The sequence below is a fragment of the Berghia stephanieae genome, chromosome 1 (assembly GCF_034508935.2).
Source record: "Berghia stephanieae isolate SIO BIC M18660-M18661 chromosome 1, UCSD_Bste_1.3, whole genome shotgun sequence".
In the NCBI taxonomy this organism is placed as follows: domain Eukaryota; kingdom Metazoa; phylum Mollusca; class Gastropoda; order Nudibranchia; family Aeolidiidae; genus Berghia; species Berghia stephanieae.
In genome coordinates, this window is record NC_088360.1 from 47,578,183 (window position 1) to 47,594,547 (window position 16,365).

General features: G+C 35.9%; 1 protein-coding gene across 1 annotated transcript in view; it reads left to right on the forward strand.

Annotated features, from left to right (window-relative positions):
* The first annotated feature begins 2,630 nt into the window (after positions 1 to 2,630).
* Positions 2,631 to 16,365, forward strand: part of LOC144976543 (phytanoyl-CoA dioxygenase domain-containing protein 1 homolog) — a 22,996-nt gene continuing 9,261 nt past the window's right edge. Inside the window, exons 1-7 of the mRNA XM_078920840.1 lie at positions 2,631 to 2,665; positions 3,480 to 3,638; positions 9,744 to 9,861; positions 10,545 to 10,603; positions 10,660 to 10,683; positions 15,234 to 15,375; positions 15,843 to 15,937. Of these exons, the coding sequence (XP_078776966.1) occupies positions 3,498 to 3,638; positions 9,744 to 9,861; positions 10,545 to 10,603; positions 10,660 to 10,683; positions 15,234 to 15,375; positions 15,843 to 15,937 (579 nt within the window). The 5' untranslated portion in view covers positions 2,631 to 2,665; positions 3,480 to 3,497. The remainder of the gene's footprint in view (positions 2,666 to 3,479; positions 3,639 to 9,743; positions 9,862 to 10,544; positions 10,604 to 10,659; positions 10,684 to 15,233; positions 15,376 to 15,842; positions 15,938 to 16,365) is intronic.

Genomic DNA, 16,365 nt, shown 5'->3' on the forward strand with positions numbered 1-16,365 from the left:
CATTGCAATAATTAACGCCAGTTTGAATGTCACTAGCTTATTCTGCGTTCAAATGTAAAACATTTTGAGCATTATGGGGAAGTTAAGGTTTTCACACCTTTATTATGAAACCTCTATTTAATGAAAGAAGTTCTATTGAGCCTTAAGGCACATGGAGCAGGAATTTATGATAATTTATCCTATATTTCTGTGCGGTTAAACGGGGAGTAACAACAACTGTTTGCTTTCTTTGGATTGAATTCTGGTCTATCGCTAAGTTCTTTAAACCAGATCAAACAGACGCAACTGCCCATTCACAGTCTAAGGGTCCAAGAGGCCAGGAAATGTTTCGCTTTCAGATTTGCCTATGAGTGCTTTACGAACTGAACTATAGGAATTCCTCTCTTTTACACTTAGACTACTTTATGTATAGATTCATTATGGAGATCAGCTTTAATTTATTAAACCCATAAATATGTGGGCTTATCTGGATTTACCCCATTTTCCAATTAGATTCGGATGTTTTCTGCTAAACGGGTTTATATCATATCTAATTTATCAGTGTTTTTTTTTAATGTTGAGAAAGATGAAATATGAGATATCTACACCATTGGCCAATGCAATAGATTGAAGCAGACACCCGTTTAACATTTCAGTGTTCGGTACGGCTATTTGCATTTAACACGAGGAAGAAATTAAAGAGTGAAGACTTAAGAGAGATCAAGGAATGCTTAATTTATTAAAAACATTGGTTCATATGATTCGAAAAAAGAAAAACATAGCCGGCTATGGAAAATATTGTAGGATATGTTTGAATATAATGATACTATATAAACTTATCTTAATAATTAAAAAGACATAAGTAAAAGGTGATAGAGGGAAAGAAGAAGAAGAAGAAGAAGAAGAAGAAGAAGAAGAAGAAGAAGAAGAAGAAGAAGAAGAAGAAGAAGAAGAAGAAGAAGAAGAAGAAGAAGAAGAAGAGGGGGGTCGTAAAATTATATTTCTGTTTTGTTTTCATTATGTGTACATTTATTAGCTGTCATCTACTGCTGTGATTCAAACTACCCAGATTTTTTTCACAGTCCAACCAGCATAATTCTACATCACTGCATACATTGCCCGGACAAAGGATGGAAACTTTTTTTCCAAACGCACTCAAAATTACCAAGTCTTCGCGGTCGTCCATTACTGAGTTCAAAGTCAAGTCGCCGACCAGTCCCCTGACTCACGCCATATTAACCACGCTATATGATGCCGCTAACATTAACCAGCCACATATCTAATATCTATCTAATAATAGCACATTACAGAGCTGCACGCCTCTGAATGGTCAGCCGAGTCTCTAAATTATGGATCTGATTGGTTCCTGCCACAGCAGACCAGAGATTCTGTACACGGTGGCGAAGATTCCTGCCCAAATCTGAACTTCAGTCCTTTTTAGATACAATGAAAGCAACAGCCATCCTCGTCCTTCCTCTTCTACTATGGCTCAATGCTGGGTCTAGACCTCTGTTGCCAGAATTTAATAATATCATATTTAGAGGAGCAAGGATCTATCTGTGTGGGTAACAAGAAACGCTACAAAAACATTTATCCAAATAAACGGACCACCAAAAGAACTGTTTAACAAGCATAATCTGATCACTGCCTTCAGCTACCCTCGGCGCCTCAATCGGGCAGAAGATTTGCCAACTAGACAGCGCATCTAATTCACGGCCGATCGCTACGAAAGAGATAAGAAACATAATAAATTTAAATTGTGCAATACAAAACGAGAGGTTGAACATTGACTGACCCATAGTCTTAACTTTTAATTAATTAAAAATTATTTACATTTGTTTAATTATATATGAACATGATATTGTGCGGGGCTACTCTAATTGATTTATTTTAAAGTATTTCCGCCTCAACGGTGGGATTAATTATTTATCTTATGAACCTGATCTCTCCCCATATAACGTGCGACTTCTACTACCACCTATCATCTTTAAATTAGAATTTTATTGCTGATCTGTCGAGTCACCAGGATCTTAACCATATCTACAATAGGGTGAAAGAGGCACCAAGCGGCTTTGACATCAGTAGAGATTTATCTGACTTCCATCTGCTGTCTTAATCAGCAAATACTCCTACTGATTCACCTCTTCACATCCTAAATATAATTTTGCATAGATGATAAAATTAATGTTGTTGGTATCGGGTTAAGGCAATATATAAGGGAAGAAAGGGAGAGCAGAGAAAGGGAGAGCAGAGAACGGGAGAGAGAGAGAGAGAGAGAGAGAGAGAGAGAGAGAGAGAGAGAGAGAGAGAGAGAGAGAGAGAGATAAGGAAGGAAAGAAAGACAGAAGAGAGAGAAAGAGTGAGAGAGAGAGAGAGAGAGAGAAAGAAAGAAATAGAGAGAGATAGAGAGATAGAAAGAAAGAAAGAGAAAGAGAGAGAGAGAGAGAGAGAGAGAGAGAGAGAGAGAGAGAGAGAGAGAGAGACAGAGAGGATATCACACCCGATATGCGCCCGTTTCAATGCCTCTTATCTGTAACGAAAGTCAACATACTTGTTCACCTGCCAAGAAGATAACTAAATAGATCAGCCAGTCATCAACTAATAAATGAAACACAATACAATAACTACTGATATCAGATATTTGGAAGCCACACAGAAGGATACACGTAAACATTGAATTCACCGTGTTAGTTTATATATTATTTATACGGTAAATTCTATTCTAAACTGATCTTAGTTTATATAATATTATTTATTCTGTTTCGGTAAATTCTATTCTAAACTATTTTCACTTATTCAAGAATCTATTTCATGGTGTAAGAAACTGAAATTAGGTTATTGTGACTTTATTATATTATGGAGGTTATCTTGAATATAGGAACTTAACTCTTTATTTCTAAATGTGTAATCAAGTCATTGTCATGCAAAGTGGTGGTAGTTAAGCGCATATTTTCATCATATCAAATTGATCCAAATTAACAAGACCCCCTGTCTTTGTATCATTGCTTGTCAGCCTAACTGATAATGTAAATATTTCTGTTTGAAACTCCAAAGAATGAGTATTAATAGTCAAATGAAATAGAAGCTTTATTCATCGTGTTTTATTGACAAATTAGAAACCCCAAACGTCCACATTATCTGACTTTGATTATTTAATTTGACTATTGTTATCATTACTGATAATCAATCTGTGCAATCATACTATTTCTCGTGAGTATTGGTGACTTAAACTTTCATTTTCACAAAATTTAGATAAGTTCTGATTATGGAGATGAAGTTACTTTCATTTAATTTTGTTAGCTTATAACAAACTAGATTAACAAGTTAACTTGCCGTTCTCTGGAAAAACACGTATTAAAAAGGTTTGGCCAGAAAACTCGTCCTTCAAATAGATGAGGTTCATTATAATCGATCGAAATTTGGAGGACAAGTTTTCTGGCCAAATTTTTGAATACGTATTTTCGAGAGTACGACAGCTAACTAATTAAATGTTTATTTAGAAGTCTTAACTGGTTGCCATGGAACAACAACAGCGGTATCCAGGGGAAACAGATGAAGCATATCCAGAGAAATTTGACATCCGTGCAATGCCGGAGCAACCCTCAACGCTGAAACCAGGACAACAACCAAAGGAGACCATTCGACAATTTTTTGAAAAGGTTACATTTTATATACATATATATATATATATATATATATATATATATATATATATATATATATATGTATGTATATATATATATATAATATATATATATATATATATATATATATATATATATATATATATATATATATATATATATATCCTTTCTTTTAAAAATATAGCATTGTGGAGAACATTGTGCTTATTTGAGTCAATAAAAAATGATACGGCGCACAACCCTACTGAAAGATTTGAAAATTAGAAATGTATTTTTTACAGATAGATAAACAGATAACTTGATTTCCTTTTATAATTTAAAGTCAGTTTGAGAGTTCGTTGAGTCACACAGATATCATAAAATACGTACCGACGACACTAACATCTCAAAATCAACCAATTTCGTCACTGTAAAAAGTTGTCAGTTTGCGTCATCTATTTATGACATCAAGTATTATTATTACTTCCGTTGTGTTGTTCATTTAGCGGTGATCAGTGTTGTTATGTAGTAGTCTGTTCTAATTACGTGTATGTTTTTGTGTCTGCGTGTGTGTGTGTGTTTGTGTGTGTTGTGTGTGGTGTATACATGTGTGTGTGTGTGTGTGTGTGTGTGTGTTGGCATTTCTCAACAAATCGTGGCATTCATAGTTATATTATTCACTTGATCACATGAAGGTATTTCAGTCGCCATTTTGATTCTTTTTTAACTATTAGGGTTAGCTCGAGATCGAATGATTTTTTTCTATTAGGGTTAGTCATAAGTCTTAGTAAAGGTGCTAGGGTGTTTGTTTTTCCATAAGTTAAGTAAAGGGGAGACCTTCCGAAAGCTCCTACATCCCCAGTATAACGTATTCACTTAATGTAAATGTTGCTGCTCGAAGCTCGAAGAAATAAATAATAATGTGAAATTGAATGTAAGCTTCAATTTAATTACAAAAACGGATCAAATGAACGTTTCGGGTTTCCCCTTAATCAACAAAACAGGATGAATGAAACACCACAGATGAATGAGATAATGTGGTAGTGGCGTAGTTAAGATGAATAAAACAAAACATTGGTTGGCAGGAAATAGTGTATGCTCCTTTGTAAGGAAGCACGAATTAAAATAGAATGCTAGATATTTCTAAAAGGTGCGCAATTAATTAAGTGAAAAGAGGGGAGGCGGGGAGGAAGTGTGTAATGCAGTTTAGAAAGTGAAATATAAAAACGTGTAGACTGTTGTTGGAAGATAAATACAATGGAATTGAAAATCCTTTCTTAAAAAAATATAGTCTAGCCTTGTGGAGAACATTGTGCCATTTGAGTCAATAAAAAAATATACGGCGCACAACTCTACTGAAAGATTTGAAAATTAGAAACGTATTTTTTACAGATAGATAAACAGATAATTTGATTTCCTTTTATAATTTAAAGTCAGTTTGAAAGTTCGTTGAGTCAAACCGATATCATGAAATGTGTACCGACGACACTAACACTTTCAAAAACAACCAATTTCGACACTGTAACAAGTTGTCAGTTTGGCGGCGTTTGGCGTTTTTACCCAAATCGTCGGATTCGAAAAAATGTATTCACTTAATTACTTTAAGGATTTGAGATCTACACTAAGTTTTCAACAGCTTTCATCTATTTATGACATCAATATTAATATTGCCCCTTTTATGCTTTGAATGTGATGGTTTCGGGTGGATATTACCCAGGTTTAACTTCTTTGGTAATAAATTAAAAAATAATAATAATCTAAAAAATCGAAATTTAAAACAAGAAAATATAAGTTGCATTGAAGGTAAAATAAGGTTTTAGAAAGACCTTATTAAATGTAGTGAATAGTCAGGTGGATCCGTATCGCAGTGGATAAGCTGTCAGTCTCTAACCTTGAAAGTACTGGGTTCAATCCCATTGTGGACAATATTTTTAAAAGTTTACTTTATTGAGAAAGACATCATTTTCGTTGTTATAGTTACTGGACATATATTTAAAACCTTAAATTAATCTATTATTATTATTTATTATATTAAAAAAAAACAACATCGGTACCATTCAATGTGTTATCGACGTGCATGTATGTGTAAACGTCGATTGTTATCATTTTATAATATTTTATCATTATCATCAGTGTATTCATTTACCGCGTCTTTGTCATTTTATTGGGGTTTTTTTCATTTTTTTTTGGTTTGTTTTTGTTGTTTTTCAAAAACTTCCTGTCACATCATTGTTTATGTTCATTTACCTTATCTATGCCATTCATACTACACATCTCTCATTCGTTCTTAGTGTCTTATTCGTCGTGTTTTGATGATAAAGGGGAAATCAGAAACGTCCACAGTATGTCTTCGTCTATTAAATTGAGGCTTACAATTCAACACTTATCGTTATTTTTTCCTTCGAGCTTCAAGCAGCAACATTTTCATTAATCAACCAGCAGCGCCAACGGAGGTGCATAAAAATGGTGCGTTTTTGTACACCTCCAGTGGAGGTGCAAACAAACAGTGCCAAACGCCACCAAACATGATCACCAGCGTACTGCACTGTAAGGTAAGTTCTCGGTCCCAGGATCGTCTTTCAACTCTGCTCACGTCTGCTACTTCAGGTTTATTTTCGCAGTTGATTTTCTTACCACAACCTGTTTTCACACACGGACAACTATATGTTGCTGTGTCACGGGTCAGAGGCTATAGCGGCTTACACTCCATGTTGGGCCACACAGAAAAATCAACAGAGGATGTACCAAGTAATAGACAACGTTGTTTACCAATCTGCCCTCATTAAATGATGGTGGGTGTAATATCGAATGAAAATAGTTCCTTCCCCGCGAAATTGCGGGCTTTTTACTAGTAGCATATATATATGTTACGGTGCATGAGAAAATCAGTCGCTTGGTGAAGAGCTTCGAGCTGAGATATTGCCAATTTTAGTTCGAAGGTCAATTTTTATCAAAAATGAGTTCTTGTCATAAAAGGTTAAATCAATCATTTTTATACTTATTCGTGAAATATTAAAGCTTAATTTCACTTCTAAATATTTTATTTTAAATATTTTTTACAGTTAGTCTAGTCGAAAAAGTATGAAATTTGAGAAAAGTCGCTCGATATTTTTCCCATTTTTAGATCTCGCGGACGGACATTAGTTTTCTTAGAATCCAGTATGTAATGCATATCAAATTAAAGGGGATTCCCTAGTGCGCATGAATACATAAAGAATGCTGACCGAGAGAACCTCTGCGCTAGTGCCGCGCTGAGGACCGGACCGAGGACCGGTCCCACGGTCTTTTAGCTGTGAACCGTGGTCTGGTCCCAAAGAGGAAGACCGCCGGCGGTCCTCACTTCTTATCACCTTTCAACGGTCTGGCGCCATACTACTTCCCCAGCGATTCGTTGCCTCGGTCCTTTGCCTATCTTCCACCAATCACCACCCATCCCACTTAATTAATCGCACCCACCCCCCTTTGCCATACACTAAACGACACAGACGACCATAGAGGCAGACGACCACCTCCCTCCACTCCGCAAACCGCCCTTTCGTGTGTGAGATGGGGGGAACAGGAGGCGCACGCCTTGGACGATTCCATTATACGGGGTAAATTTCAAAATTTACTACACCATAATGATCGCAATGACAATGATCTATGATGAAGGCATGACCCCTCTTCTCTAATGGGTTATTGTTTGAAATGTATGTGACTACTAAAGATGTGTGTGTGTGTGTGTGTGTGTGTGTGTGTGTGTGTGTCTCAAACCTAGCAAGTTGCAAGTCTGATTTTTTGTTTTCTTTTGTCCATCTCTTGTCGCCACTCCTTTCTATCGCATTGTTGTCATTTAAAATAATACAATAATATTAAAATTTCGTTTGGTGTTTTAACTAATCAAATAATATGAGTTTCATTAGTTTCTTCCTTCCAAAAAAACCAGTTATAACGTCTGTATTTTTAAAAGGTCCAATAGAATATTTGGGGACCCCGATAGCTCAGTTGATAGAGCACTCTCTTTATACGCAAAGGGCCAGAGATCGATCCCGGGTGCAGTCGAGTTTTTTTCTGAATCCCTGTCTACTCAGCAGTGAATGGGTAGCTGGGTTTGTTAGATCTGGCGAAAAGTCACCATCGACCCCACTTATTACTTATTACTTATTACCGCATCCACCCCCTCTTATTATAACTTCACGTCTCTCTCTTACTCTTCAATGCTCGCTGCCTTCTCATGTGTGTGTGTGTGTGGGGGGGGGGGGGGGGGGGTAGGAGTTGCGTGTGTGTATAAACGCCACGAACAACTCGATCAACGCCTTGGGTGATTCCATTATCTCCGTTAATGGGGATAAATTTCAAATTTTATTCACGCTAAATTATCGAAGTAACAATGAAGTACTGTGATCAAATAAAGAAGGCATCACCCCTCTTCTCTAATTAGGTTACAATTTGAAATGAGTGTGACTACTCCGTGTGTTTTACTCCTGTAGACCACGGTTTTCATCGTGTAGCGGTCTTTAACGGTTCAAGAATGAACGATCCCATGGTCCCAAAGGTCAAAACGGTCTCTCAAGAATGTTCAATGTCGAAAAGGACCGCCGGTCCTAGGACCGGTCCTTGCGGTTTTCATTTCCCAGGGACCGTAGGACCGTGGTCCTTAAGCTTGCCAAGGACCGCCTCGCACTACTCTGCGCATCCATGACTCGGGACTCGTCAATGGTACCAGTCGAGTGAAGTCGAGTGACTTCGACGAATCTGGGTCACGGCAGTTTGATACACAAAACAATGCACTCACATATCGAAAAAAACACATTTTCCCCTCAAAATGCCTTTTTTTATCTTTACCTTGATCGACTCAACATATGCTTTTAATTAATGCACTTGTATTTTCTGCAAAATTCATTAAAATTATACAATGCCCTCCGTCGTCTAGCCTTTGTTTACATTCACAACCTTCACATCCGCAAACAAAAATGGCACAGAAAACATCACCGAAGCCGCTCAAGTAGCAAATATTATCAACCAGGCCACTAAAATCTGTTTTGGGGATGTTGTTCGAAGCGAGAATAATACGAGTACGAGAGTATTTCAGCACCAGAGATATCCTTTCTGATTCTTTGGAATTGGAAGACGATGATGAGTCAATATCCCTCGAACAAGAATGAGAGACACCCCCCTTCTGTCTTCGATTTAATCTAAGTTTTCACGTGTTTAAGGTTTTAATTTAAGCTCAGTCTATTAGAAATGGATTATCTGTGTAACACCATCTCTCTTGGTTTTGAACATTAATCAAGAAATTATATTTTAAGACCTTCGATTGTCATGACTAAGACTGAGACTGAGAATGAAACAAAGTATAAACATGGCACGAATGACTTTTGAGACGTGGAATAAATGATTTGGTTGGAATAAATTGATCGTTATGCTTTAATTTGACACTGGAAGGAGTTCCAAATGGTCCTGTCAATTCTATATTATACTTATACAACATAAAATACACTTATATTTGCTCTGACAGATGTGAATATGCTTGATTAAAGCTATCTCAACTTTGAGAGCCATTTTCTCAAAACAAGGTTTCCAGACCCTGACCCATACATCTGACCATAACTTCATGAAAAATCACCCGATTTACTTCGAATAAAGATAAAAATGCTCAGGGGAGTATATGCTTTCAGACAATGCAAAAAAAAAAATGCAAATCCAAAATTTTCACCAAGCGACTGATTTTCTCATGCACTGACACACACACACACAACACCCCACAACACATATATATAAAATATATATATATATATATATATAATATATATATATATATATATATATATATATATATATATATATATATATATATATATATATACATACATATTACCTTATTAGAGACGTATGTATTCCTCGTACTTCTATCGAGGCAACACATTTCGCTGCTCATTAGCTCGAAAGACAAATTTCTATCAGAAATGTAAAAATGTCTTGTGATTTATCTTCAATCGGAATGTCAATTGGACTCGACCAGGTTTAAAAAAATTATCAATACACCCTAAACGTTATTGTTTTGTATTCAGCTTTATGAATAAATCTAAAATATTTACGTTTCTGTTTCCCTCTCATTTATCTTGCCTCATTCACACGTACCCTTTGACCTAATATTCTCAGGGTTTTATAATCCTCAACGGTTTTTTTCAAACCGAGGAGTTGGATGCTTGTAGAAGAGACGTTGAGAGAGTCGTGGATCATTTGGCGCAAGTACTGTACAAAGCTGGCAAAATCAAAAGTAAGTGTAGTACTATTTTGTGTTTTAGGAACTTAACAAACATGTGTGAATATTAATCAGAAGCCAGATCATTTCTGGACGCAAGATCAATTAAGTTTTCAACTTTAGATATAAATAAGTGGCGCATGAAAACGAGCATAAAAATAGCTGCCATTATATTAGAGGAACTATACTGTTATATTAAAAAAACGACTGCAAAGAAACAGAAAAAACATTCAACTTACTATCTATGCACAAAATCTTAAAAAAACTGCGAAAAAAAAAAGCCAGCACAGAGGAATATGGCTGAAATATTGAAGAAAGCCTAGGCTATAAAATCGGATCATTCTTCTCTCAGCTATATAATCAAACAGTCCTGTAAATACAATCATTAATTGCGGTTGCATGAATCAGCCCATGGTGATATTTTATATTATATTGTTTTAAACTATATTATATAGGCTCCATAATATGTCATCACAATGGTCTTAAAGAGTACTTGACTTACATATTAGTTTTATACATAAAAAGAAGCCCAAGAATAGCCAACTGATTTGATTTAAATGTTTACTGTGGCTCTCTTTGATAAATACCGATGAGAGATTCCTTGTAGATGAAAATGTAAATTCTCGTGCAATTTTCTAGAATATCCTAGCCGATTTATTACTGTGGAGAAGGGTTACATATCAATTCCATCTTTCCAGACCTTTACCGCAATGCCGGATTGTTCCAGAGGCTGACATTGATTGAGAAAGAGTTCCCTGCTAATCCACAAGACTAGAACTAAACACAAACTTTACTCGGTAAGGATAATCGAAGGGGTTAGTTCTATACCGTACCCAAGTCAAGTCTGACCTCCGATTGGATTCAATAGTCCGCCCAGCAACGAGCAGCTTGATTCTAAACAAAGAAAATTGGTACATTTTATTCTTCATGCTGGCGAGAACTTTTTCACATGTCATGTTATCAGAATGTATAAAAGTAAAAACATGATCAGATTTATATTGTTTTTCTCCTCTGGATACACTTTTATGCTCGTCGGAGAAGCATTTCATAAGGGCGCCCGCCGTTGTTTCGATAGTTTAGAAGAACCAGTTACTAAGTTACTATGCGTCATTACGAGGGAAGTGACGTCACGGCTGTTGAACACGATCGTGACAGTCTCAAAATGCCGTGGACCTTTCGTTTTTACCTCTTCTAGCTCATCAGTTATAACTTCTAAATATCAAACTGGCACAACAGAAATATCAAATGCTTCATCAATTTGACTCTATATATCACTTACATCATCACTATCGCCAGTCGTTTCTATAATTTGGACTTGGGCATGATATAGAGATAATCCGTACATTTATAGGATACGAGCTAATGTCATATCATCTTTTCATTTGGATGTTTACACTAAACACCAGTTTACTGACAGAACATAATAAGGTTTCCTTTCACTATATTTATTTAGGTTATGCGTGATGAAATTAAAGCGATACATAACTTTTGAGTTGAAATTTTTATTGGAAATGCAGTATTAAATAATAATAATAATAATAATAATAATAATAATAATAATAATAATAATAATAATAATAATAATAATGATTATGATGATGATGATGATGATGATGATGATGATGATGATGATGATGATGATGATGATGATGATACTAATAATAACAATAATATCAATAATAAAAATAATAATAATGATTTAAAAAATAATAATGATGCATGATTATGACGATGATGATGATGATGATGATGATGATGATGATGACGACGACGACGATGATGATGATGATGCTGGTGGTGATGATGATGATATTGGTGATGATAATAATGATACTGATGTCATCATTATTAGCAAAATTAGTGTGGATTCTCACTAAAACAACAAAAGCAAATTGACCGGGTACTTAGGAATGATCACAATCTGAATTGGCGTTAAAATGTGATGAATACAGACATGTGATACAGTTCATATTTATCTCTCTGGACTACATAAATGCAACCAAATATTAATAACAAATTTGAAAAAAAAATTAATTTAATTTACGAATACAGATGATGTAGACCTTTTGAAATTCCCCTTCGTGAAAAAAACATAATGAATGAAACACCAAATACGTCTTTGAGTGTTGCATTCATCGTGTTTTGTTGCCAAAGGGGAAACCCGAAACGCAAATATCATCCGTATTCGTAAATTCAATTGAAGTTTCTATTCAGTTTTAATATTTTTATTTATTTCTTCGAGCTTTAACCCTCTCCTTATAAACCATAGGAAAATTGTAACATCGTTACGATACAACCAACATTTTTCTTATTCAAATTTCTTTTGTACATCATAAAATTTAAAGAAAATGAACAAAATGTTGTAGAGCATGTTTTGCTAAATAAATTATGTATCGCAAGTATTTTACTGCTATTAGATGTCTATGTCTGAGTGATAAAAAATATATTTTTGTGTTTGTTGAGTGTGAAGTTTGGGGAAAATCCTGAAACTGGCTGGTAATGGCTAAGAGATGGCTAAGCAGCAGCAAATGCACTAAAATCAACAAGCAGTTGAATAATCTCACCCACATTCTATCTAGATATGTAACACAATTAATATTTTAGACATGGAACATAATCAATACAATCATGAAGGTATGTATATAACATAGATAGTCTCCCTTACTTACGTAATTCGCAGGTTTACTGCCATACTCTGGAAAGACAGTAATTTTTTTTAAATAGCCAGAAAACTCGTCCTTCAACTTTCGATAGATTTAAATGACCCTCTTCTTGGCAAAAACTCTCAAACTTGGGACCTCATTTTTAAATACAGCCACCCGCCCCCCCCCCCCCTAATAAATAAAATTCCTTTTATTCATCCCATTGGGGAAATTTGTCTCTCGGGTCTATCCAAGGGAAGACAGGAATACCTTAGGCGCCAGCCGCAGTGCCGCGCCGCAAATTGAGCTAAAGCGAGGTGACTTGCTCAAGGCCACACAGCGTAGCGGCGGGTGATAGAACTCGGTACCTTTCGGCTACGAAGCGAAGACCGTACCGCTGAGCCACGCTGCCCCAAAGCTTAATTTATACAACTTGCCAATAATGGTTACAGTCACAACCATAAGTAAGGCTTGCTCTGTTAGTGATTGTTTGATTGTCTTGGGTTTTTTTTTCTAACATTATTGTTTTGAGCTGAATTCGACGTGAACTTATTTACAGGTCTGGTAATCCGTTTCATTATGGGCTCATTGTTGTAACGGAAATCTAAAAATGACGTAAAATATTGTCCATTACAACAATGTTTAACTAGGCTTATCAGGGGCGGTTGGTCACATTGTATTTAAGGCGGCACAAATCCGAAATACAGAATCAAATTTTATTGGTCTAGTTAATTTAACTTAATTTGACCTACTTTGTACGTGTGTGTGTGTGTGTGTGTGTGTGTGTGTGTGTGTGTGGAGGGCGGTATTGCAATTGTTTGCATATGTGCGTGTATTTGTGTGTGCGTGTATGTGTGTGTGTGTTAGAATATTAACGAGACGTACTCACAAAAGAGCATCAATTATCTTGGACAAAACTTGTCTGTTAACTTTCACCTGTTCATTATCACGACTCACAGACGCAGCATGTCCTGTTTCCAACTGATTTCTTATATCTACAACGTTGAAAAGTTTATATTTAACAGCATCTGTGACATGGCTATTTGATTCAGAATGTTTCTTCAGTGCCTGAGAGATGTGCGCAATATCACTGAATCCTCCTGTTGTCCGTTATAGCATACATCACCAAAAATCAAGCAATAAAAACAATGAAGCCTTTTACGGCTTTCACTGGCAGTAAGCCATTCAACATTTTAAAAATAATCATTATTAAATTATTAAATCGGCGCTGTCTCCTCGGAGTGTTAGAAACTAAGTTAAAATTCACTGGTTTGTGTGGACCTAAATCTTTCTACACTATTTTCTCTTGAGGGGATAAGTGTCGGAATCGATTTTCAATTAAAAAATCAACATGATTCATGATTGGTTACAAATTACAGAAATAACTTTTTAAAATAAAATGATTCAAGATAAAAACAGGTAGGTTTCATAAACAATGACAACAGCGATAATACATTTTCTCTGAATACTCACGGTATGACACACAACTTTAGAATAATAGAATTTAAAAATCCACATTTAATTCCAAACGCAAAGCACTTGTTAACTTCACTTCACACACAATCAGCGACATCTTTATAATTATACTATTATTAGTATTAGACAATGCACACAATACAAGTTGAGTAGGGATCGTTGGGAGTGTGCGGGGATGAAGGACTCCGTGGGGTCAGGGATTTTTATTTATAGTACCATGGGGCTCTTCTCGGTGCATACTTTGTTTACTGTTCTTTTTTATATTTAATATATATTTAAGCAAAACAAACAATGATAAAATATATATTTATTGCCATTCTCTTCATCCGTATATCTAAGTGAAGCAAAGCCTCTTCTTTCAGTGATAAAACTGATATGGTTTTAATTTATCCCAAGTAGGACCTCAGGGCGTGCATCGCTAGATTGGCCGTCTTGGCCTAATTATTTTAGCAGTGAAAGACAATAGTTAGTTGGGGAGGGAGGGTGGAGGGAGATTGGGGAGTGGTAACTAACTTTCTTCAAGGTACAACGGAGTATAGGATCAGGACAGGACGGCCAAACGAAGACTGGCTCATATAAACAACAAAAAACTTCCCCACCACACCACACCCTCCACTCATTGTCACCCCGCGCAGGCAACGGGGGAAAGATGAAACGTGCCGATTTGACGCTTCCTTCGCGGAGCGACGCACGAGTCATCAATTATTAAATTCAAAACAAAAAGCAGTATGTGCTAAATTTTTAATTTTATCAAAATTTTAAAATTGAAGTTTTTTGTTTGGTTGACATGCTACGCTACGGAAAATATAGGGCGGCACAAAACAACTTCGCTCTATTGACCGACCGCCAGCTTATAATTGCGTTTGAATGCCAGACCTGCATATATGTCTAGGTCGACTGATAGTTAACTTTACCAAGTCTTTTTCTACTTTTGAATTATTCAATTAATAAGTTATTTATACGAATGAATAATTAAACCTTTCGGAACGCCAACGTTCATATAAGGAGTAAAGAGACTCATTACTACCCGTAAATTATTGATGGAAATATATTTTTGTGTAGAAATAATACCAGATATTGGGTGGGCCATTACTCAAGTTCGCACAATGTTCTCTACTACAAAAGCAATATTATCCAGTATTTCTTCTACAACATCAAACGAATCATTTTTTACCCTTTGAGAACAGTAAAACTGTTGAAAAGGGCTTAATGAATGTGCTTATGAATTTAATGGTTGCTAGCTAGTTTGACTGTGTTTTTATATTCCAGGGTTTTCGTAATCTATGGGCAAACGAGAGATTGCTTAATCTTGTAGAACAGCTCTTGGGACATGAGATCATGGGCAACCCTGTGTGGAATGTACGGCCTAAAATTCCACAGAATGAGAATGTAGTTGTCCCGTGGCATCAAGGTAAATTAATTGTCATCATTCTCAACATTTTCGTTTCCCGTCTTTTTCCATTTTGGCCCATGGTGCTAGTTGTCATTATGCTTTTGGCTATGATATTATAATCGGTTACATCATCATCATCATCATCATCATCATCATCATCATCATCATCATCATCATCATCATCATCATCATCATCATCATCGTCGTCGTCGTCATCATCATTATCATTCTCGTCGTATTCGTCGTCGTCATAATCATCATCATCATCATCATCATCATCATCATCATCATCATCATCATCATCATCATCACCATCATCATCAAATGATAAAATAAAGAAATTAGATAAAAAATTATCATTGGCAGTAAGGATTGTGCTGAGAAACTTCTTTACTGGGTCAGTTCAATTCTGACTTGAGTTTGGCATAGGCTAAGCAATAATCAAGGACAATAGAGTTTATGTCCAATATCTGTTTATTCCCCAGACTCTGCCTATACGGCAAACGAGCTGTATGACACACTGGTTGTGACTGCTTGGATACCTCTGCTTGATGCAACCAAAACTAATGGTTGCCTTGAGGTTAGAGATTAGATTTTTCCATGGCCAATTCTGTCCATAAAGTTAAAACTCTTTGGAGAGCAACGAGTGACTGCATTGATGAAACCTTATTGATATGTACCCTGTGCTGAGTTGTTCTCAACAGGAATGTCTACTCGTCAATAAGTAACTAAGTAAACAGGGGACAATTGGGATATTCACTTTTTTTCTTCTTTTCTTTAATGTGTCTAAACAAAATTTCGTTCAGCACACAATTGCAATATTTCGTGTAAATCCATTTAATCTTAAAAGAACGCGTATTCTCTAACCATTGAATTGTCGTGCTCTGGAAAAAAAAATTAAAGTTTGACCAGAACACCCTGCCTTCAAATACCGATCGATTTAAATGACCTTCATCTTGGCAAAAACTCTCAAACCTGGGACGCCGCGAAAGCCAACCTTACATCGAA